This window comes from Mustela putorius, unplaced genomic scaffold (assembly GCF_011764305.1).
Source record: "Mustela putorius furo isolate JIRA1106 unplaced genomic scaffold, ASM1176430v1.1 tig00000640_pilon_pilon_pilon, whole genome shotgun sequence".
Taxonomy (NCBI): Eukaryota; Metazoa; Chordata; class Mammalia; order Carnivora; family Mustelidae; genus Mustela; species Mustela putorius.
The window spans coordinates 222,668-247,041 of NW_025421432.1; the positions used below are offsets into that span (position 1 = coordinate 222,668).

The 24,374-nt window shown below is 34.9% G+C and overlaps 1 protein-coding gene across 2 annotated transcripts in view; it reads left to right on the forward strand.

Annotated features, from left to right (window-relative positions):
* The window catches only part of PTPRQ (protein tyrosine phosphatase receptor type Q), a 194,101-nt gene that overhangs the window by 162,827 nt on the left and 6,900 nt on the right, over positions 1–24,374 (forward strand). The window contains exons 36-42 of one of the 2 annotated variants that reach the window (XM_045082935.1): positions 4,239–4,265; positions 4,904–4,985; positions 8,081–8,171; positions 13,487–13,563; positions 18,958–19,092; positions 19,287–19,412; positions 20,283–20,431. In XM_045082935.1, the coding sequence (XP_044938870.1) occupies positions 4,239–4,265; positions 4,904–4,985; positions 8,081–8,171; positions 13,487–13,563; positions 18,958–19,092; positions 19,287–19,412; positions 20,283–20,431 (687 nt within the window). The remainder of the gene's footprint in view (positions 1–4,238; positions 4,266–4,903; positions 4,986–8,080; positions 8,172–13,486; positions 13,564–18,957; positions 19,093–19,286; positions 19,413–20,282; positions 20,432–24,374) is intronic. The other variant, XM_045082936.1, reaches the window with a different exon arrangement.

Sequence of the window (24,374 nt, forward strand, 5' to 3'; positions counted from 1 at the left end):
CATTTGAGAGAGAGTGTGTGAGATGGAAGGGCAAAGGGAGAAAGAGAGAGAGACTATCTCGGGCAGAGACCCCACTCTTCTCATAGCCTGACAGGGGCCTTGAACTCACAACTCTTGAGATCGTGACTAGAGCAGAAATCAAGAGTCAGATGCTTAACCAAACTGTGCCACCCAAGCACCCCAGAATGCAACTAATCCTTAAAAGAAAAATGCACCCATACAATATGAGAGTAAGTATCAAAACAGTGATACAGATACAATACACAACCACAAAAATCTTTTATTGGAAACAGGTAATATTTGCCAAAATGTCTTCTCAATTTAGGCTACCCAGATAGATATTTCAATTTCAGTTTACATGTACTGGTGACATCGGCATAGACTGGAAAATTGCATAAAAATTAGACTTTAGAAGTCTTGTTTCTCACATTATGTATATACACATGTGAAGAATGGGTTACATAAAGTGATTGGGTTTGGATAAAGAGAGTGGGACAAAGGAAAAAGAAGCCAAAATAGATCTTACTCTTTTTTTGAAGTCTATCTTTTTCTTACTTGAATAGGCAAGATGATTTTATTGTTCATATATCTAATTTCCTAAAAAGTTTCTAACACCTATAAACTTTCTACTGTGAGGGGATCTAATATGGCTTTTTAGACTCATGTAGTGTTTTGGGGTTGTTTTTTTTTTTTTTTTTTTTTTTGAGACTTTATTATTTAACAGAGAGAGAGAGAGAGGACAAGCAGGGAGATTGGGAGAGGGAGACACCGGCTCCCCACTGAACAAGAAGCCCAATGGGGGGTTTGATCCAAGGACCTTGGGATTATGACCTCAGCCAAAGGGGGACACTTAACCGACTGAGCCACACAGGCACCCTAGACTCATGAGTGTTTATTAATATATCTATTGATCATACTTACCTAAAGCTCTTGAGAATTCTCAGTTGCTTACTATTTTAGTGGAAAATTCATTAAATTCAGATACTGTCATAATAAGCACAGTACTTATATTTAGCTTTCTGTGTTTCTTAGTCTGAATGAATCCACAATTATACATTTAATAATGATTTATTCATTGTCTACTATGAATAAGGTTATGAGGGTCTTGTGGTAAGCCAGTATTAATCCTACCCCTGCCTCTAAGCACATATGAACCTCAATACATTATCCTTAATGCATGTGCTTATATACCATAATACAAGGGGGAAAGTGGTTTGCCCATAAGAATTTCTTTTTGTGGAAGGAAGAAATCATTTTCTCTATATCAGAACAGAGTGAGGTGCATGGAAGAGTTAACACTCGAATCAGCTATTGAGGATCAGTAGGATCCAGTTGCAGGAAAACCCTTAGAATGGTGCAAACTGAGAGAGAGGAATGGTAGAAAAAATCTGGAATACAAACAGGGTATGTGAAAGGTAGTTTATAAGGAATAATGTTAAAAGGTAAATGGTAAAAGGTAGTTTGTAAGGAATAATGTTAAAAATGCTGGCATGATGAGAATGCTTTCACACGGTAATGTGAAAACTGAATTATTACCATCTTTATGTTCTTAGAGATTTATTTAGGATCTTAAATTGAGAACTAGAAAACCAGACTTGGATTTGAAGTCTGGATATTTATGACCACTCTTTGTGTTGAGACCCTGATTAAGAAGAATAAAAGAGGAAAGCTCATTGCTTATTTTAGCATCTTTTAGTCTACCCAGTTTTGAGTAAAATTAAGATAGAATATTCTCTTGGAAACAAAAAGAAATCCTCCTTTATATCAGTGAACTGTAGGACAGATGGGTAAGAGGAGCTTGAGTTTTATAAAATAAAGTAGAAATAGCAATTTATAATATTAATGATATTAACAAATATTTATGTATTGCTTCCAAAGCCAAAGGCATTTCTAAGCATTGTAAATATATGAGCTTCATTTACAAATACTTGCTCTGTTTTCCAAATTAGGAACAGAGGCACAGAAAGATTAAGTAACTTGCTTAAGTAAGTAACTGGTTACTTACTTAAGTGATTAAGTAACTGGTTAATTGCTAGAGTGGATATTTGAAGCGCTCATATTTTATAGTAAGGAAAGAATTCACAAATAGCCACCTGGATCCAATAGCTCGCCAGTTACAGTTCAAAATTAGTATCTTTAGAGAGATCTTTCAGATGCAAAATAAAATAATAGTTTAAAAAGAAGCAACTTTCTTTTTCACTGTAAAGAAATTAACAAAAGAAAAATACATTTTTTAGTTATAATTTCTAAATGAGAAGAGACATTAATGAGAAAAAGAGCAAGGATGTGAATAATAACATGGTGCTTTAACTACTTCTTGTGCATTTATATTTTAATATGATTATTCATGTTTAATGTCTTTTGAGGATTTGATGAACGTCTTCTGATTCTTCAAATGCCTTGTTGATGACTGCCCAGAAGCTAGCTCTACTTCAGCTTCTAGATAGCCTAGGAAAAATATTCTGCCAACGCCACCTCAAATACTCCTGGATTTTCTAGGAAGAGAGATGCTCCCCACTGTAGGAAGGCAGGCTGGTTGTCCTTAAATAGGTAGACCATGAGCCTGTCATTAAATCAGATGTGGTGTGTTTGAATTTCACCAATCACAAATTGAATAATGCTCCTTGTTGTTATGAAAGCGATACCCATTCAACTCAAGAATTTCCATTTCTGTGTGGTAGCAGGGAAATTGATCTTGCTAACTCAAATATCTCATTCCTATTTCTCATTCATATCTCATTCATATTTCTATCAGCTCAGTCAATTAGGCTTTACCCAACCTAACTCACTTGCCTTTCCTGTTTCTAAGGAATATGATGGCATAAGGGCACTGGGGCATCAGGCATCTAAGTGTATTTGGGTAGTATGGTTCTAGCCCATGGTCATATTTTTTTCTTGCTGGTCTTTGCTGAAGGGTAATTATTTCCAACAGGGACTGACTGTTGCCTCAGTTCCCATTTTATCTGTTGCTATGTCAGAAATATGTCGAGGGCCTCTAATTCAGACTCTGTCTTCCTGTTGCAAACCCCAAATTGAGGATTCTTCTGATTTAGTAGCCTATTCAACCATTTCCATATCCTTTAGTTAAAAAGTTCTCTGTTGCCTTCTCAGAATCACTCTAGGTTATTGTAGGAAGCTTACAAATTCATCTACCAAGACTGCTCAAACATTGCTCTTTTATCACTGTGACGCCATGTTTGATAATGGGATGCTGTATGGGGTTCTACCCTGAGAAGAGGAGAGATACCTCCATCTCCTTGGGGACACCTATCACATTAACCAGAATTTTATCATTCTTCTTAGTAATATTTGCTCCTGCACCCCCACGCTTTTCACCAATTCTTATAATAAAATGAACTTTTGACTCATGTTTTCTTCATTGAATATACTTCTTTGTACCATTTTCATAATATTGATTATGACACATTTTTCCAATCTATTTTCTTTTATTTGTTCTTTACTTCAAAAACCACATCCTCTTATAAACATTATTCACTTAAGGAATGTAGTGAAATCATCCCTGTTAATATTTAAAATCTAAAACTTTGAAAAGTTTATATTTTATTGGTTTTATTTCATTATACTTTGTGCTTTTTGTGGTTTTGCAGTGTTAATTGTGCATGACAAACGTGTTATTAAAGGTGTTACCATCTCTGAATTTGTGTGTTTCGCATAGTCTACTTGGCTGTTAAAAATTATTTCAATTTTTTTCAGAGTATGAATAAATGACCAACAAACTCTCAGAGGAGCTTTGTCTAAATAACTGAAAGAATTGTGATTTTTTTTTTTTATGGCTAAATGCTCATCAAAATTCACTCATGAAATAAAACTTCGGCAATATGATGTCATTTTTCAAAGATCTACTTTCCCTGGTGAAGCACTCTTTATGGGCAAAGAAAATATTTTTTAAAAATCTATATTAACTCTCTTAGACTCTAAATACTATGCAATATAATAAAAAGTGATCTGTTTTTAGCATAGTACCCCAAATGCCTAACGATACTAAAAGAGTATCTTCGTTTGAGAGGGAAGCTAAGTTATTATTTGACCATATTTGAGCCCAAATAATATGAGTTAGAAAAAGGAAATAGAATTTAGAATAATGATTGCATATCAGAGAAAGGCATAGCACATCCTACACTATGGATTTATTTTATTTATCTGATTTTAATCTAGAACTCTTTCAGAAAGAGCTATACCCTCAACTTATCATGTATTTAACACAATCTCTGTTGCAGGTTACTTAGTTATAGAAAATCCATCAAGTAAGTTTGTTAAATATCTTTTCTTCTTTTTGAATGTCATTGTTAAATTCACTGACTCAATGAATCTTAATGTGTGGTTCCTTTTTTGTATGTTTGCTGGAAAAACCTCCAAGCTGGATATAAATCATAAAAGCATGACTAATTGCATGGTAACTGGAGAAATGCTTTCTCTCTCTCTGGGGTGAAGCTTGCATGTCTGTATTTTAGCTTGGGAAGTAATACGGGGATATCTAAACTCCTTAGGGTTTAAAAACCATGTCATTATGAGAATGAGGTCACTGCAATATTTTATATCTTCTAAAACCTTATAATGTATAAAATGTTTTCTGTATGACAAAGAGGTATTATGTGCTTTAGGGCTCAATGATAACTTTATGCCCTTATATTTACTTGAATAACTTTTTTCCTTACAATGTGAAATCATCATATAAAGTCACTTAAAAATGGAAAGGATTTGGTGCCACCGATACAAAGAAAGCACACTTACAGGGGAAAAGTTAATTTTGTAAACATGGCAGAGTGACTTTAAAGGGCTATGTGGTTATGGGTTTTGAAATGTCTGTTGTTCTTTGACTTGTTCATCGTCCAGCCAGTGCCAATCTAATATGATTCCATTTTCTACCTCTCTTTGCTTGGAGGCCGGTAAGCAAGAAGACCTTCCTGCAACATGTTGAAGAGCTTTGCACAAACAACAACCTAAAGTTTCAAGAAGAATTTTCGGTATGTTACCAGCAGTTGTCACAACATTGCCAGACCTCCAGTCGTTTCATGTGTCACATTTCATGTCCATTTTAAGAAGGCAAGGCCATGAAGGACTCTGGCCTTGATAATCAATACCCAATTACCAGGTTGATTGTTTGGATAGTAATGTTACACGCGATGGCCTCTGGTGCAACCTGAACAGAATTACTCACCTACTGTGTGAGGAAAAGGTTCTCCTCTTCAGACCTCCCTAGCAATGGCAGCCTGGCCTCATTTCTGCTCTTTCATCCAGAATTTGGAAAGTTGTATTCATTGGTTTTTGCTGGTGTGTGAGATTTAGGCTTTACCATACATGGGGTTTTATATTTAAATAATGATTTTATATTTAGAGACTAAATAATTCCATTTTATATTTGCCACTTAGTTTAGGTTAGGGATATAGATGAACCTGAGAACAGAGCATGATGTTTCCAGAAAATACAAAAGTAGTATTTCTAGAGCTATCTAAAAGTAAAAATATCCATGTTTTATGAGGCTTAGTTTTTAGTTACTATGAAATAAGTACATATCACCTATGGAGAATACATGAAGTTAAGAAAATTCCACTTCAACACTTTTTAAAAGTTAAGATTGATTATATTGCTTTTAGCATTTTATATATCTATAAAATTGAAATTATATTAATGCATGAGGTATATATCAGATCTATAAATAAGCTTTTTTAAAACTTATATACCTCTTTCCAAACTTATATAATTATTTTGTTTTATATAAGAAAATGGATTTCTAAATTTCACCAACAATTTTCTTTTTTTTTTTTCCATGAAATTTTTAGTGTGTGAACCTATGAAACAAAGAATTAAGCAATTGGCTTGAATAATTCAGGATTATACTATTTCAGCCTCTCAGGGAATAATAACAAAATGTGAGAAGATTAATGGTATTTCCTACAGCTCTTTGGTTATGCTTCTTAAGTAATATTGGCCTGGACTTAACAAAATCGATGGTACCATAAAACTTTTCTTAGCATTTACACAGCAAGAACTTGTAATTTTTCAAGAGCAAAAGTGTAATTTCACTGTAATAGGAGCGAATATAATTACATTATGCATGACTGAGTAGATGAAAAGTTCTATTAGCAACAACATTTTCACATATATTACACTGAGAAAATTTCTAGATCAACCTCTTTGGAGATCATGGTTTTAAAAACTTTCTTAAATACTGGGGCACCTGGGTGGCTCAGTCATTAAGTGTCTGTCTTCAGCTCAGGTCATGATCCCAGGGTCCTAGGATCGAGCCCCGCCTCCGGCTCCTTGCTCTGCGGGAAGCCTGTTCTGTTCTCCCTCTCCCACTCCCCTTGCTTGTGTTCCCTCTCTTGCTGTGTTTCTCTCTGTCAAACAATAAATAAAATGTTCTAAAAAAATATTTTGCATATTAATATATATCAATTCAACACTTAATAGTTAAGCGACTTTGAACAAACCACATAAACTCTCTGTTCCTCAATATCCTCATTTGTAAAATACTAACATTTTCCTCACTGAGTTGTGAACACTAAAATGATCGAATATGTATAACACTAAGAATAGTGGCTGATACAAGCACTAATAGCTATTAGATTAGGATGATGACTTTTACCATAAGGAAGCTCATACTATGTTAAGAACTGCAGATCTGCACAAATAATACATAAATACACTGAATCGAGACAGAGATATGCAGACAGAAGTGAGTACTGACATTATTTGGATAACAGTTAGAAAAGCATGCACAAGAAGGTAACGTTTGGTGCACTTTTGGACAAACAGAAGACCAATGGGTAGACAGAAAGGGGAAGAATATCCCAGAGAGGGAGAAAGAATGCAAAAGCAAAAAGATGAAGAACAGTCTTACTTATCTGAGATTCCACTGAACAGAAAAAACAATAGAAGAAAGAACTACATAGGATGCTGGAAGGCCTGTGTTCTCTGATAAGAAAAAGGCTGCCAAGTGTCACATTACTATCCAAACACTCAACCTGGTAATTGGGTATTGATTATCAAGGCCACAGTCATTTAAATCTATGAATGGAAACTTCTATGTGAAATAATTACAGAAAAAAAAGTACCAGCTTTCAGGAGATTTCCATTTCACCTGTGTTTCCCCCCTATTCCTTTGTCTCTTACGGACACACGGACATATATTCCCAACACCTTGACACAGGGAAACTATCCAAAGATTCCCTACTTAGTTAAACACATTTTTTCTAAGCCTTTTATGCCAATACACCAGATTTCAAATGCTTGCACTGCACATAACCACAGGCAAAGATTTTCTTTCTGAGGAAGAATAAGGGGGAAAGGGAGACTCATCTAATAAATGTTGAAAAAATTGTAAAAACACAAATTCTTAATACTTTTTTAAGGAATTTGGCAAGTTGAGACATTTCTAAAATGAAAAACTATAAACTTTGTAAGTATAAAACACCAGCTCAACAAAATAATGAATGCATTTTCTTGCACCAACTTTCTTAAGGATGAAGGGGTAATATCATTTTTTACCAAAATGTCAATAACGGATCTCCTTGACCCTTCATCTGTGTCTGATAATTCTTAGTCGCACCTTTGCATTCCAGTATCGATTTAACAATGCCTACTGAGAACGGAAATTGACCTTTGGCATCTTCTTAAACTGACCAATGTTGTACCAATTAATAGGCATGAAATCACACTGCCTGAGGAGAAAAAACAAAAAATAAATCACTGAACTCCCTTCCCCTACTAAGTAGACATTAAAATATTAAATAATAATCAGTGTGTTCCTGATGAAACCATTAATAAAGTATAGAGAAGGCTATTATTAACACGGTTGCCACATCTTAGGGCTTCCAAAAGTACAAAGAAATTATCCCAGAGGAAGCGACAGCCCAACTTGCCAATTTTATTCAGGACATTTTCAGTAAGTGGTTGTGGAAGTTCATTGCTATTAATTTGACCTTGTTTCTGCAGTTATGAGAGGTGTTTATAACTTAAAAGTAAAAAGGTTTAGAATAAAGAACGTTTTTTTCCTAAGTAGAATTTCTTGTTTACCTCTGAAATAAATCTCAACTTTGCAATGACTTCATTCCACAGGAACTACCAAAATTTCTTCAGGATCTTTCTTCAACTGATGCTGATCTGCCTTGGAACCGAGCAAAAAACCGCTTTCCAAACATAAAACCATGTATGTGCCCTTACTGTCTCTGGTTTCCACCTGAAAAATATTTTTAAAATGAGCACCAAATGCATCTTAGTCTTTTTATTTCTTAAACCTATTATATTACATATTAATCAAATTACAATAATGCATTTTATTAGCAGTAATTTTCAAATGGTATCTCTCTTGCTTTGTTAATCTTTAGTAAAGATAATGTACATGATTTTCAGCTTGTTCATACAAGGTTCACTTATGCAGGTGCAAGAAACTGTAGACCTAATATTTTCTTAGCTTTGTAATTTAACCCAAGTAATGAATCTCTGTAACATCTTCCTACAGATCTAGTTCTCCAGTGAAAAGAGAAACGTAACTTTGTGCATTCATTTCCCTTAAAAGCAGGGCAGTGCTTTCTTATAGAATATAAAAGTTGTGTTGCGAAATATTCCTTGGAGATCAAAGCAAATGTGTGCTTACCAGGATTGGTTTTACAAAGGAAACAGGGTAGTGTCTCACCATAGTAAATAAACCTTCATTTTTCAATCAATAAGAAAAACTGCATTGTCACTTTAAAAATTAGCAATGATGTGAAAGAAAAATTCTGATCATAATAGCTATATATTTGATATTACATTTTTTGAACAGATGTGCCTCCTATCTATATTCTGATTCAATATGCTTTTTGTGATATTCTAAAATATTGTTACTATTATTTCAAAATCTAGAATTTTAAAATATTCCTAATCTGAAAGTATTTTTAATAAATATACATTTTTGTATGTTCTGTGCATTTTCAAAACTATATTGGGAAATTTCCTTACTGAAGAATTAACTCTTCTGTCTAGAAAGACATAGATTGAAGGAGGATACAATAACAGAGTGTAAAATCATAAAGGATGTAGATAGGAGGGCATGGACTGAATTCTGATATTCTAGAACTCGAGGATAACTGAGGCATGAAGTAAACAAATTTAGGGAAATGTGATATAGGAAGTAGTAATCTAGTGGAATCTGCTAATTCCCAACAATTAGGATAAAATGAAAATGCAAATAGCTTTAATCACCCCCAAATCCCTTCTGGAACAAAGCAAGTCATAAGTAAATGACTTTAGGAGCAAGTTGACAAATCAGACACTTTTGTAGGAAGTACGGAATGTTAGTATAGACTCTCTAAATTTCTGTGGCACAAAGTTTCTCAATAGGTCCTTTTGTTTTCCTTTTCAGAGAGTTAACCTGGTTTCAATGCATCGTAAATTTAAAAGATAACGGAAATTCTCGTGTTTTTATATTTGTCGTTACCTAAATTTCTTTGGTACTGGTTCATGCCTATTCAGTGCTGTTCTGTGAAAATAAACACTGTAATCTGATTGAAAGACAGTTACTGAGTGCCTGGGTGGCTCAGTCAGTTAAGCGTCTACCTTCAGCTGAAGTCATGATCTCAGGGTCCCGGAATCAAGTTCTGCACCAGGCTCCCTGCTCAGTGGGAAGCCTGCTTCTCCCTCTGTTCCTCCCCTGACTCGTGCGCTCCCATGTTCTCTCTCTCCCTCTCTCTTAAAAATAAATAAATAAGAAATCTTGTTTTAAAAAGACAGTTTCTATGGAATATTTAATATTTATTTACAATCATATATTTGGCTGGAGTAACTTACATCAGTATATATAAAATAAGCAAACCAAATACAGCTAACTTATTTCCAAAGACCAAAGAGTATCTAATTTAAAATACATAAAAATTTGACACAGTAGCAAGATTTTTTTTAAGATTTTAAGAGAAAGAGAGAGAGAGTGCAAGCAGAAGGAAGGGCAGGAGGAGAGGGAGGGGTAGAATCTCACGCAGAGCACACACTTCTGCCGGATCACAGAGCCTGACACAGAGCTCAATCTCTCAACCCCAAAATCATGACCTGAGGCAAAATCAAGAGTCAGACGCCCAACTGACTGAGTCACCCAGGCAACCCAAGATATTTTTTAATCACTCTTTTATTATGAAGATCCAAGTACATTATTATTCAGATTCACATCCCAGCTGAAAGAAAGGTCAGACCATATAGATTATTCCTTATAGGATAGGAAGAGAATAAGAGCAGTCAAGGAAAGTAAATAACCTTAAAACAACAAGGAGACCTGAAAAGTCTGATTGCCCAATTTCTTCTAATCTAAGAAGCTAAGACAAAAAGTAATTGTTGCTGATGGAATTATGTTATAAATCAAGAGTGTTTGGGATATTATAATTGGCATTTCATACATTTTTCACCTTTGCTAGAGTCAAATGGATAATGTCCAATTGTTTTCTGCTTTCTTCTTCATTTCAGTACAGAAAACTTACAATAATTTTTCAAGTGTATTGCATCTACATTCAATATCCTGTAATGCATTTGTAGAAAATCTTTTTCTTAACTGTGCTCTTAGAGAGTTGGAGCTCCTATAAGAAATAATTTTGTTAGGTAGATTTCTCTATTTTTCAAGAATGTGATGAGAATAATTTATTGATCCAGCTAACTATGTACTGCCCAGCTATGTAGTAAAAAATGTTAAGAATGTGTGGGCTCTGATCAAACTTCCTGGGCTACAATCCTGTGAACCTACTAGCTGCCTTAGTGACTGGACATACTGTTCCGTGGTGTCCACTTCATAAGGTTATAGGGAGGATTAAATGAAATAATTACGTAAATCACTTTGCCCAATACTGGAACATGGAAAGCTCTTGATGTTAATTCTTATGATTGTTAGTAATCAATAGATTGCTTATTTTTAAAGCTGTTAATTTTGGGGGTGAATAAAATTTAATAACAGGCCCTTGGGGTGTATAGTCTGGATATAACAAGCCCACTTTCCTAACCTGAGTGAGAAGACAAGCTCTAATCTCAGCCACTTCTGATGGCAAGTACTCCCCGGCCACACACACACACACACACACACACACACACACACACAGAACAAGCAAATGAGATGTTTAAACTTAATATATTCTCCCACTGTGCTTGCAGAGAAGCCATTAAGCTGAAGAAACGTTTTTTTTTCCTCCCGTAGAGAATGAATTCATTTTAATAGACTCTGAATTTTAGCTTGAGACAGCTTAGTGAAGTGCATTGTTTCCCCTGAGTAATGCAGGAAGTAGGATTTCAAATATCACAGTGCATTTTAGAAGATATTAGCTTACAGGGCTTTAAGATACTAGAATTAGCAGCAAATGCTTGCAGAAGAGATTTCCAAATCTCTGTTTGACAGGACACTATGACCTTCAGAAATGTTCCAACACCACGAAGAAAAGTTTTAGCTTGTGGTTGACTCATATAGTTACAAGCAGGCATATCGCATGAACAGAAACCTGATGGCTTCCCTTCCTAAGTTACAGGAATAGCCACAATGTCATTAAAATAGTTAGGTCATACCAAATTCAAAGTCTTTGGGACATAAATCATTTGCATAAATTTGCTTAAACATTCCCCATCTCTAAGCGTATCAGGCAGGTCATTTGAATCACTAACAATACAGCAAAGTTGGAAAAGTAGCATGTGCTTAAGTTTAATCAAATCCTATTCAGCTTTAGAAGTTCCATAAGCTTTCATGTACGTTTTCTTCATGAGGATTCTACGAAATAAATATTGTAACTGTATATTATAGGCGAGGTAGTGAAGGAGCAGAGAAGTTAAGAAATGCACCTAAAGCCACTCATATTTGAACGGCTCTAAATGCATGGCCATTCATTTGAATTCTGGAATTCAAACCCACCATTTACCCATTTTCCCCCACTACTGAGTGCCTTCCCAATGAGATTTTTTTAAAAAAATCAAAATAATTATGTATAATAGGTATTTTGTATCATTTCCATTCCTTGCTAAAATTAGCACTGGACATTCTAATTGAGTTACCCATATACCAACTTGGTAAAAATCCTCAAAAAAAAATAATATGAACCCCTTTTTTGAAGAAAAATAATGATTGGGGAATCTAATGTTATCAGATCTTAAAATAGTCTAAAGAATAATAATTAAAAGTTTGGTATTAAAGAAAGAATGGGCAGATAAATTAATGGAAGTGAATAAATAGTCCAGAAATAGTCTTAGAAATACATGGAGCAATCTTGTGTATAATAAGAGTGGTATTTTGAATAAGGGGGAAGTGAGGAAATATTAAGAAACTGGGACTTCATTGCTCCAAATGGCAACAAAGAAACAAACAATAGAAGATAGATTTTACCTACTTCCATAAAAAATAATAATAAATCCCAATGGATCAAAGATTGAAATAGTTAAAAGCAGAAAAACCATTAAAGTTCTAGAAGAAAATATGAATGGAAGATTTGTAAAAATAATAATATTGGTATGAAAGACACATTTGTGTGAAATAACACAAGAAGTCATCATGATGCTATGAGGAAAAAAACTTTATAATTTTGATTATTAAAAAATATACATTTTATGTATGGCAAGATAGCTAGGCTAGGTACATTGATGGATAGGGTCAAAAAATTAGAAGAATATTTCAATACATGTAGTGTGTATTAAAATTGTAACATGATATATCTTTGTATAAAATATTTTTAAATAGAAAAATAGTATAATATGAAATGACCATTAATGAAAACGGTATTTAAGATGGTCAATACACAAGCAAAGAAGCTCAGCTGAATTGCTTTTATATTTAAGGAAATAAGAATAAGTATTATGAGACATCAATTTGTATCTATCAAAATAATCATAAACTAAAATGTTTAACAATATCTTGTAGTAGAAAGTAAAAGGAAACAGAATTGTTCACTTTCAAACACTTTTATTCAGAGTATAAGTTGATATATTTAGAGAACAATTTGGCAATATCTTCCAAATTTGAAATGCATGACAGTATTCGGGAATTTTGCTGCTCGTAATGTATTCTATAAATAGGCCACAACATATAGGCAAAAAATTTAGTTATATTTACGTATCATTTTACAATAACAAAATGAGGTGAGTTGAAATCATCATGAGTTAAATTAGTATGTTATATTTGAACAATGAAATATGATATGACTGTTTAAAATAATAACCTAGATATTTTTGTTTATGAATATATGGAAAGATATAGGTAAATGAAAAAAATGCAAAAAAGAATGTCTATCACTCCACTTATGGTTAGTTTTTATGAAATTGGATAGATTCTAGAAATATATACAAGAACATATTAATAGTCATTGTACCTGGGTAGTGGAAATATGGGATAAGAGGGAACTTCTATTTTAATTTTACTACCATCTGTGATATTCAATGTTACATCATGAATTTCTTTGTATTACTTTTATAGTAAAATCAAGTAGTGGCAATTTAAACAATGAATTAGCATTACTGTCTTATATTTTCCTCTAGATAATAATAACAGAGTGAAGCTGATAGCTGACGCTAGTATTCCAGGATCAGATTATATTAATGCCAGCTATGTTTCTGTAAGTTGCTATTTGTTTTGCTTTATATTCTTATAAAACATGAATACTTTGATTATATTACTCTTCCAACTATTTTAAATAAGAAATTTATTATAAACTCTATGCATTTTATGTGCATAAAATTCCTTACAACAACACTAGTTACCCCCATTTTATAGATGCAAAAATAGGGGCTCCTAATAGAGATTTCAATTTACCAAGTGACAGATACATAACTTCAAGCTACATATCCCCAGGCCTTTCCTCTAATTAATGTTTGTCAGTAAATTCTTTGTATGCAATGATGTCTGTCAATCTCTCTTATAAAGAAAAAGTCAAATATAGTTATGTCCATACAATATAAAAATTTTATGCTCTTTTTGCCATCTAGATTTTCAGTCCTTCAAGGAGACTACAATGTCATGTTCTTCTTTGATCCTCAGTTACCTGTAGAATGTGCATTCATTGTAGCTGCTCAAAAAACATAAATGAACCAACATGAGATGAATTGTTACATGCCTAATGTACTAATTGGCACATCATAGATAATAAATGCTTACTGTATTGGATTAAAAATTGAATGACACCAAAGTGTTTTAGGGATCTCTCTCTCCCTCTCTTTCATGGCTCTCTTGTGCTCTCGGGGCTCATCACTATCACAGGTACATAGAAACTTGAAATGTACCCAAGACCAGCACCAGGGCTGACACATGGAATTGCCCTTGACCTTGTGGTTATTAAATTCAACCATTTGCCTCAAAGCTGCTTCTGAAAAAATCCTGATAATTAGATGTTAGCCTCTCTTGGCATTGATTCACCTACTTTCTCCTAAGCCAGAAGACTCTATCTCTGAACAGCTCCAATATATCGTTGTTTTTATAAAAACAAGATTTTTCCCCTTATATTTTCACCCACTGGGTTCAATTCTAATATATAGCAAAGTTAGCCATCCTTATTACGGTGACCCTACAGACACTTGAGGGTTTCCTCTAGTGTCCACAGTCTTGTATTCTTTTCTTATTCATAGGTCACTCCCAGGCCTGCCCTTTAGTCCCACTGGGACTCTGCTTCTGTGTTGCTCCAGCTTTTCCCCATTAACATAACATCTTCTGTGTCTCGTTCCCTTGAAACCCCTGTTAAGGGGGAAATTTTCATTCTAAATTCTTTATTGGTTGATAATGACTCCAAAATTTCAATCATATATTGGGTCTTATTCTGAAAGGAATATATAAAGAGAGAATTTGAGATTTTTTTAATAGGGGAAATGAGCGAGTGTTTGTAGGAGTTAAAGCATCCTTTGAATTCCAGCCTATTTTTATGCAAGAACTTTAAATCCATTTTGAAAAACCACACACATTGTCTACTGTGGTGACATATTTTAGTCATTTTTCAAATGATTGATGCCCTGGAAAATATAATTCTTCTCTAAAGATTTTGGTGAAATCTTGTGCTTACTAATTTTCATTACAGCCCAAACTCCATACTATGTTGAAGTTTTACTTTGATTTACAGAATGTTGCATATATGCATTTAAATTTAATCAATGTGCTAGTGATCATATGTTTTGTGATACTACAGAACAGGGCAAGCACAAATGGTTGTATCTCTTGTTTGTACCATTTTTATTCACTAATAAGTAGGTACAAAAGAATAACTCACATTCTCTAATGTTCAACCAGACATAGAGTGACAGTATAGGGTATGAATATGATTAGAAAGGAAACTGACAGTTTTAGTAGGTGTAACTAAACCAAACAGATTTACATAAACAAAGGAATATTCATGAACACCCAGTGCTCCCTTTAAATATTACAGGTTGTCAGGAAGCAGCTATAAGAAGATGATAATGTAGGGTGAGCAATAAAACTAAGGATTCTGAATATATATATATCCTGCTATAATCAAGTAACGTTGTAATATAATAAATCTTACAACAAAGTCACTATGACCCATACGTAATGATATGCATAATCATTACTGAGCTGCATGGGAAGCAGGCCCGGATGGAAAACATCTTAATGTAGGTTAAGGCAGATTTCAGAATTGTAGTGGAAGGATATTGCTGCTCTTAGGCTTTAGGTAAATCTTCTTTGCTTGGAATTCCAGAAATAGATGGAAATAGAAAAGCCGTGATACCACAATGGCCCTTACTTTGCCATCCCCAAATTCGGGCAATCTTCCCTCAGAAAGAGTGAAAACGTCTCAGAAAGAAAGGTCAGATGTATCAATTCCCTCCACCTCCCCCATTTTGTTCCATGACACTTCTATCTGAGAGTTCATGAACACTTGTTCCAGGAGCAAAAGACAGAGGCCATCTACAAATGGTTTCTGGATTCCTATATGTCCCAGTGCTAGAGGAAAAAGGGAGGAGAACCATAATGGGAGGTAGGGAAGAAAACAGAATAATTAGTCTTCAGATGGAAAAGCAAAAGAACTCAAGTCTGGGAGAGAAAAAGGGAGAAGTAAGATACTATAAGTACATCTGAGGGATATCCTTTAAGATTGGGAAACTCCAGGTCAGGGTCTGAAACTAGGTTAATTTAACTTTACCTCTCTGCCCTCACCTGTCCTTAAGAATTGCGCTCCTATGCATAGCTAGGATTCATAGAGAGCTGGGAACAGTTTGATGATGGAAGAACTATGGGAGAGAGGTAGGGAGGGAAAGAGATGCTGCGTCCCTATAAACAACCACTAACTTTACAAATGAGTTTAGAAGGGCTTTCAAGAAAATTAACAATGGAAACATAATAGAACAAGAGAAAGGCACTAAACCCTATGCCTGATATTACTTTAACCTAAGAGATTTTTTATCATAATTAGAAGTTAAAGATTAAAGGCCATGATGCAAAGGAGCTGTAATAACATCAAAAACATCATAGTTGTTCCCACGTTGATAGAATATTATAGTGCCAAAGTACATTTAGTCCCTGAGAAAGGAAAATGCAGATGACCAGGAGAAACATTTTATAAATTGATTCGTGTTAACTGTCCTCATCCTTGAAATACTTTCTTCTTCTGGCATCCAGAACATCATTCTCTCAATTTTCCTTCTACAGCTCTGACTCTTTCATCTCAGTGTGGTTGGTTTTCTATTTTCTCCTTCACCACCAAACACCTGAATTATCTAGAGCCCAATCCTTGAATTTACTCTTCCTTTCCGAATTCATTTCCTTGATAATTTTATCTAATCTTGTGCTTTAGCTGTGTGGTGATTACTTCTTTTTTTTTTTTTTTTAATTTCTTTTCAGCATAACAGTATTCATTGTTTTTGCACCACACCCAGTGCTCCATGCAATACATGACCTCCTTAAAACCCACCACCTGGCTCCCCCAACCTCCACCCCCCCAAACCCCTTCACAACCCTCAGGTTGTTTTTCAGAGTCCATAGTCCTCATGGTTCACCTCCCCTTCCAATTTCCCTCAACTCCCTTCTCCTCTCCATCTTCCCATGTCCTCCATGTTATTTGTTATTCTCTGCAAATTAGTGAAACCATATGATAATTGACTCTCTCTGCTTAATTTATTTCACTCAGCATAATCTCTTCCAATCCCGTCCATGTTGCTGCAAAAGTTGGGTATTCATCCTTTCTGATGGAGGCATAATACTCCATAGTGTATATGGACCACATCTTCCTTATCCATTCCTCCACTGAAGGGCATTTTGGTTCTTTCCACAGTTTGGAGACTGTGGCCATTGCTGCTATAAACATTGGGGTACAGATGGCCCTTCTTTTCATGACATCTGTATCTTTGGGGTAAATACCCAGGAGTGCAATGGCAGGGTCATAGGGAAGCTCTATTTTTAAATTCTTGAGGAATCTCCACACTGTTCTCCAAAGTGGCTGCACCAACTTGCATTCCCACCAACAGTGGAAGAGGGTTCCCCTTTCTCCACATCCCCTCCAACACATGTTGTTTCCTGTCTTGCTAATTTTTGCCATTCTAACTGGTGTAAGGTAGTATCTCAATGTGGTTTTAATTTGAATCTCCCTGATGGCTAGTGATGATGAACATTTTTTCATGTGTCTGATAGCCATTTGTATGTCTTGATTGGAGAAGTGTCTGTTCATATCTTCTGCCCATTTTTTTGATATGATTGTCTGTTTTGTGTGTGTTGAGTTTGAGAAGTTCTTTATAGATCCTGGATATCCACCTTTTGTCTGTACTGTCATTTGCAAAGATCTTCTCCCATTCCGTGGGTTGCCTGATTACTTTCAAATTTATGTCTCCAGTTTGGATTTCTTCTTGAATTCTAAACTCATATACCCAATTGCCTTCATAATATTCCCACTTGAATATCTAACAAGGATTTCAAGTTTAACGGGTCTGTAACGAATTTCCAATTTTCCCTTCAAACCTGCATATCCCAAAGTCTTCCAAACCTTCCTTTAAAATTTTTACTGATTTTAATACCCAATATCCAGTCCATCAACAAATTCTTTGGACTCAGTCTTCAAAGTATATCCAGATCCTTTCGCTTCTCACCATCCCCCCTGTTATCACCCTAACTAACCCCTTGGTTGTATCATTGCAATAACCTTCTAGCTACTCTCCTTTCACTTTTAACCCATATAGGCTGGTCTTCTCTCAGAAACCAGAGTAAAACTATTAAACCATACACTCTATATATTTAAAGCCTTCCAACAGCTTTCTAGATCATCCTGAGTGAAAACCGAAGTCTTATAATTACCTGCTAGGACCTAAAGCATCCTATCCTCCCTCCTCCGTTCTTTCTTCTGTTATCTTCTGTATCTGTCCCCTCCTCATTTACTCCACTCTAGCCATTTAGTGTTCATAGAAAATTCTAGGCACTTTTTTTTTTCTTTAATGTTACACTTGACTTTCTACCAGGAACACTGGCCCCAAAATCCTGCAGAGCTTACTGCCTTACTTCTTCAAGTCTTTCCTTAGATGTCATCAGTGAGTCTTTTCTGAACATCAAATTTTCTGAAAACCCTCTCTCATAACATATACCTCTTTTAAAGGTTTTATGTAATTTGCTTATTTAACAGACTTATTAATGGACTTAATGTCTATCTTCCCTAATATGTAATAAATAGATAATATAAAGTAAATATCAGTATATTTATTTGTATAAATATAGAGAATATAAAATAACTAAGAATGGAATTTTAGTGTTTTTTGTCAGTGATGAATCTCCAGATCCTAGGACAGTGCTTGGCACACAGTAGGAACTCATAAATATTATATCGGTGGAGAAATGTACATATTTTAATACTGTAAAGAAATTGACCAAAATGTTAATGACATTTCATTCTGGATAATGATATTGTGGGTGAATTCCACATTCTATTAGATATTTTACAATTAGTGCATTTTTTTTTTATTACTCAAAAACTAAAAAATACTGTATGTATAAATGTTGATTTAATATTGTCATTATATCCTTCTAGGGCTACTTATGTCCAAATGAATTTATTGCCACTCAAGGTCCATTACCAGGAACAGTTGGGGATTTTTGGAGAATGGTATGGGAAACCAGAGCAAAAACATTAGTAATGCTAACTCAGTGTTTTGAAAAAGGAAGGGTAAGTTATTTGAAAATCTGTTCACAAGATGTTATTTTACATGTCTAAATATATGTGTGTGGCAATTTCTGCTAATACTGTGAGTCATCAATACCTGGACATCTATAAGGCAGTTTTAACTTAGTAGCAATAACTGTGATACATCGATCCATATAACAATGGTTCTTATGACTGGTGATTTTCTCTGAATGCAGATCAGATGCCATCAGTATTGGCCAGAGGACAACAAACCAGTTACTGTCTTTGGAGATATAGTGATTACAAAGCTAATGGAGGATGTACAAATAGACTGGACCATCAGGGATCTGAAAATTGAAAGGGTAAAACAAGGGGAGGGGAGGGGAACACAATAGTAGATATGAGTGCTCTGTCTAAAAGTAAAATTAATTTCTAGAACTGTCCCTTGCTACAATACCTCTATATTCAACAGTGTTTTCCTCTTATTTTCTAAACAGAAATTTTTGATAACTGACTTCAGTATCTAGGTCACTGTGTTTAATTCCAAATCTTATGGTTAAAGTTTATATTAACCAATGAACAACAAATTCTTAGGTAGACAAGAGGAAAAAAAAAAAAGAAGGAAATTATAGATTAGGTTTTTCTTTGATGAAGAAACTATAAAGTGAAAAATTTTAAATTCCTTAAAACAGGAATTTCCCTAATCATTCATCTCTTTATTTTAATAATTTGATTGTCTATTTAATCCAGAACTGATACTGAAGATAGACTGTGGGATCCCAACTTTATCAGTTCGTATCAATGCCTATACTGACAGAAAATGGCACAAGGATCTTTATACTTTCTGACATTATCAGACACTCAATACTTGTGTTTTGAATAATAGGTGAATGTGTTTATTTAATTTTGGATCGAAACTATTTTAAAATCTCCTATTCTTGTGCTACCAAATATTACATTACATTTGAATATAAACATCTATATTATCTATATATTATCATCTGTTCGCAAGCTTTTTTACTTGTTCCATTCATACTGGAAGGCAACTTGCTTTATTGTAACAATCATAGAAGATCTGTCTTGCAGGAAATCATGAAAAACAGGTTCCTCTGTTTGGTAAATAGTCATTTTTAAAAGATCACCTTTAAAAGGTAGGATGTCAGCTGCCTTAAACCTTCATCGTGATACTTTAATAATTATGTCATGCTTCTTTAATCTGTCACGCTACCTAGCATGGAGATTGCATGACTGTTCGACAGTGTAACTTTACTGCTTGGCCTGAGCACGGGGTCCCTGAAAACAGTGCCCCTCTAGTTCACTTTGTAAAATTGGTTCGAGCAAGCAGAGCGCATGACACCACACCCATGATTGTTCACTGCAGGTAAGGAAGATACTTCCAGAACCTATATGAAACACTAGATATGGTCTTTAAAGTCAATGTGGTCCTTTTATTATCATGATACCATTGGTTATTTTCTGGCAGAATATTAATGTAGCTTCATTCCAATTTCCAGTTTTCAGATGTTTTACTGGTTGTAATGGATCAAATTTTAACTTTATAAAAGGTTAGATGGCAAAAATAAAATGAGTAGTGAAGGTGTCTAAAAGCAAGGGAAAGTATCTTACTGGTAAGGGAATCTTTTTGAACTCTTGACTGGATTATGCCTCTCAAACGAAAGTCTTCAATTTTTTTTTTTTAATAGTAGCCCCTCATTGATGCGTGTGTGTGTGTGTGTGTGTGTGTGTGTGTGTGTAAGATTTTAAGAATTTTACAGATAAACATCTGATCCTTTATTATGTCAATTGGCATTAACCTACTACCATAATTTAAATTTTTTTCATAAAAGCAAATTTTTAGATTTGAGTTATAAAGAATAAAAGAAAACAAAATTTAAAGACCAAATTAAGTGAGCAACCCAAGTATGACAACAATTTTTACAAATTTTAGCTACACAGGTGTCTTCCTTTGACTAGATCTTTGGACATACTTAAGGGAATATAACTATAAATTGAAGTTTTTCTCCACTTTCTTTTAATTGGTATTTAACACTCTAAGAAATAGAACTCAAGATTGTTTAGAATTCAGAGTTTTTTCTGAACAGATGGATTTGATTGTTTTCTATCATAATAAACTTAAATATGTCTCAACTTGAGTCTCTTTGATAATTGGTTTGTAAACCAGAGAAAAAGTAGGTAATAATACACTATTTTATGATTTAGCTTACAGGAGATACCTAGAATGGGTAAATTCATAGAGATAGAAAGTAGAACTGTGGCTACCAGGGACTCGAGAGAGAGAGAGAGGACGATTGTTATTTAATGGGCACATTGTCTAATTAGTTGTTTAATGAGAATGTCTATTTGGGATGATGAAAAAGTTCTAGAAATGGATGGTGGTGACAGCTGCACAGCCTTGTGAATGTGCTTAACATCAACTTAGATGTGTGTACTTAAAAATCCTTAAAATGGTAATTTTATGTTATGTATCCTTTACTGTAATAAAAATTTAAGTAATAGTATCTTAGTCACATTAATAATTAATACATTATTAATTATAATAAGTCTAATAATTGATAATTTTTCTAACAGATAAATACTATAATTAATGTGGTTAAAGATGTAAGAAAATATCAATCCATCCAAATTTTTACTCTTATTTAGTGGAAAAAAACTCACCATGTAGTTTAAATGATTATATATTTTCCAGGAATACTGTGGATTTTTTAAAATTATAAGGGTAATACATAAATGCTTAGATTCAATTATAAAATATCTAAATAATGCTTAGATTTAAAAAGCATATAGAACAAAAAGTTAAAGTGTTATTTTTACCCTCCCGATTCCATTTCTCCTTCTTCTACATAACATTTTCAACAGAATAATATATAGTGTAAATAGTGTAAGAGTTTTCTTCTAAAGTTGATGATTGCTTTTAAGCTGGGTCATTGATGATTAAAACCTTTAATGGGCAGTAGCTGCCTTCGGCTTCTCTGTATCTTGCACATACAGTGCCGCTGACAGGGAAGTCTGTTAGAAAAGGACCTAATATCACCTTTGTAGCCTCAGAGTAGAGAGCAGAGAGTAGCTACACTGTAATAAACAGCAAAATGCATAGGCTTGTCAAATCACTATGTTGCGCCCCTGAAACTGCTGTCACACCGTGTGTCAACTATACTCCAATCCATAATCAAAGAGAGAGAATCTCCTTCTTTGTGATTGGAATGGATAAGAGAGTTCAGAAAAAAAGCATGCTCATGTTAATAATTCTCTTTTAGCATCATTTGAAACTGTCTACTGAATTTTTATTCTAACTCCCAACTTCTCACCTCAACTCAGACATACATTTAACTGCTAATTCGATGTGACAACCTGAGTGACCACAAAATTCTGAAAATGTGATGTGTCTAAAACAGAATGCTTGATTCAGTCTCCAAACTCACTCCTGCTTCTCAACCTGCATCTTGGTAAATGGCAGGCAGATCCTTTCTGTGTGGCGCCAAAACCGTGGGGTCATCCTTGACTCTGTTCTTCCCAAGTTCCACCTGCAGCCCTGCAGCACACTCTGATGACTCACCCTTCTCGCCTCCCCACTGCACTCTGCCCATCTGGGACTCCCGGCTCTTCTTCTAGCACACAGAACTCATGCCACTCAAATCCCTTCTCCCCCCACTCCCCTGGGCTAAGTGCTCCCCTCCCAAAGACCCAACTGTGGGCTCTCTTACGCAAGTTTCTTTTCAAATATTACATAATCAGAGATGCCTTCTCCTTAACCTGATTTATCTTTCTTCATAGCACTTTTTACCGCCAGGCACATTCTATGCATGCTTACTTAGCTATGCACAGCCCTTCTCTGTCCTCTAGAGAGTAACCTCCATAAGTTCAGGGACTCTGTGCTGTTGTTCACAGCTGTACCCCAGATGCCTAGGACAGGCTCTGACACTCGAGGTATGTTGAATGATGTCATGACAGATTCCACTGTTCAACATATGTGCGCATGTGTTGCCATAATCGAATTTACATTGAAATGCTCATTATTTCTTACATGGTTGAATCATGAGATATTGCTAAGATTCGACTATTTCTTACCTACAAAATGGCATTTTTATGTTGTTCAAAGTAACATTTATAAGGCCAGGTGACCTGCCAAACGTCTTTTGTTGTTCTTTTTATATTTACTTCCTAGGTTAACCATTCAAATACCAAGATTCTTGTCCTTCTAATGGGAATTTCTGCATAAGTCTTGCCAAGTTTTTTTTTTTTTTTTAAAGATTTATTTATTTATTTATTTTGACAGAGAGAGATCACAAGCAGGCAGAGAGGCAGGCAGAGAGAGGGAGGAGGAAGCAGGCTCCCTGCTGAGCAGAGAGCCCAATGCGGGCCTCGATCCCAGGACCCTGAGATCATGACCTGAGCTGAAGGCAGCGGCTTAACCCACTGAGCCACCCAGGCACCCGAGTCTTGTCAAGTTTATCAATTCAATGTTTCTATGGAGCACATACTTGTCCCTGGGTGCTAAACTAATTTTTTTTTTTTAAAAATAGCTTTTCAGTTTTTTTATCTATAGGAAGTAAAAAAAAAAAATCTAAGAAAAGAAAGTGAAAAGAACACACAAGAGATTACCAACAAGATACAGAGAAATGCTATCGGACTAAATAGTAGGATGTTTTTAATGTTTAGCATTTCTATTGGTAACCAAAAATATGTTCAATACAAAGTTTCTGGTGTTAAGAATTCTCAACAATTTTTTAAAAGACTGTATTTATTTATTTGAGAGAGAGAGAGTGAGCGAAGGAGCGCACTGCGGGGAGGGGCGAAAGGAGAGGGGCAGGCAGACTCCCTGCTGAGCAGAGAACCAGGATCCTGGGATCATGACCTTGAACCCAAAACAGACACTTAACTGACTGAGCCACCAGGCGCCCCAAGAATTTTCAACAGTTTTTTTTTTAACTCTTCTCTATACTTCTCCAACTATCTCCTTTATAATACGAAAGAAGTGGAAAAGTTCAACTGGAAAAAATAACCAGACAAAACAAAACCTCAAACATTTGATAGAGTGCTGATATTAATCATCTTGATCTATCTAGACAGTCTCGGTAACAACACAAATCTAAAGACTCTCCAAAAAAAGTTTCTCCAAGGGGTGCCTGGGTGGCTCAGTTGGTTAAAGCCTCTGCCTTCAGCTCAGGTCATGATCCCAGGGTCCTGGGATCGAGCCCTGCATCAGGCTGTCTGCTCCTCGGAGAGCCTGCTTCCTCCTCTCGCTCTCTGCCTGCCTCTCTGCCTACTTGTGATCTCTGTCTATCAAATAAAATCTTTAAATAAAA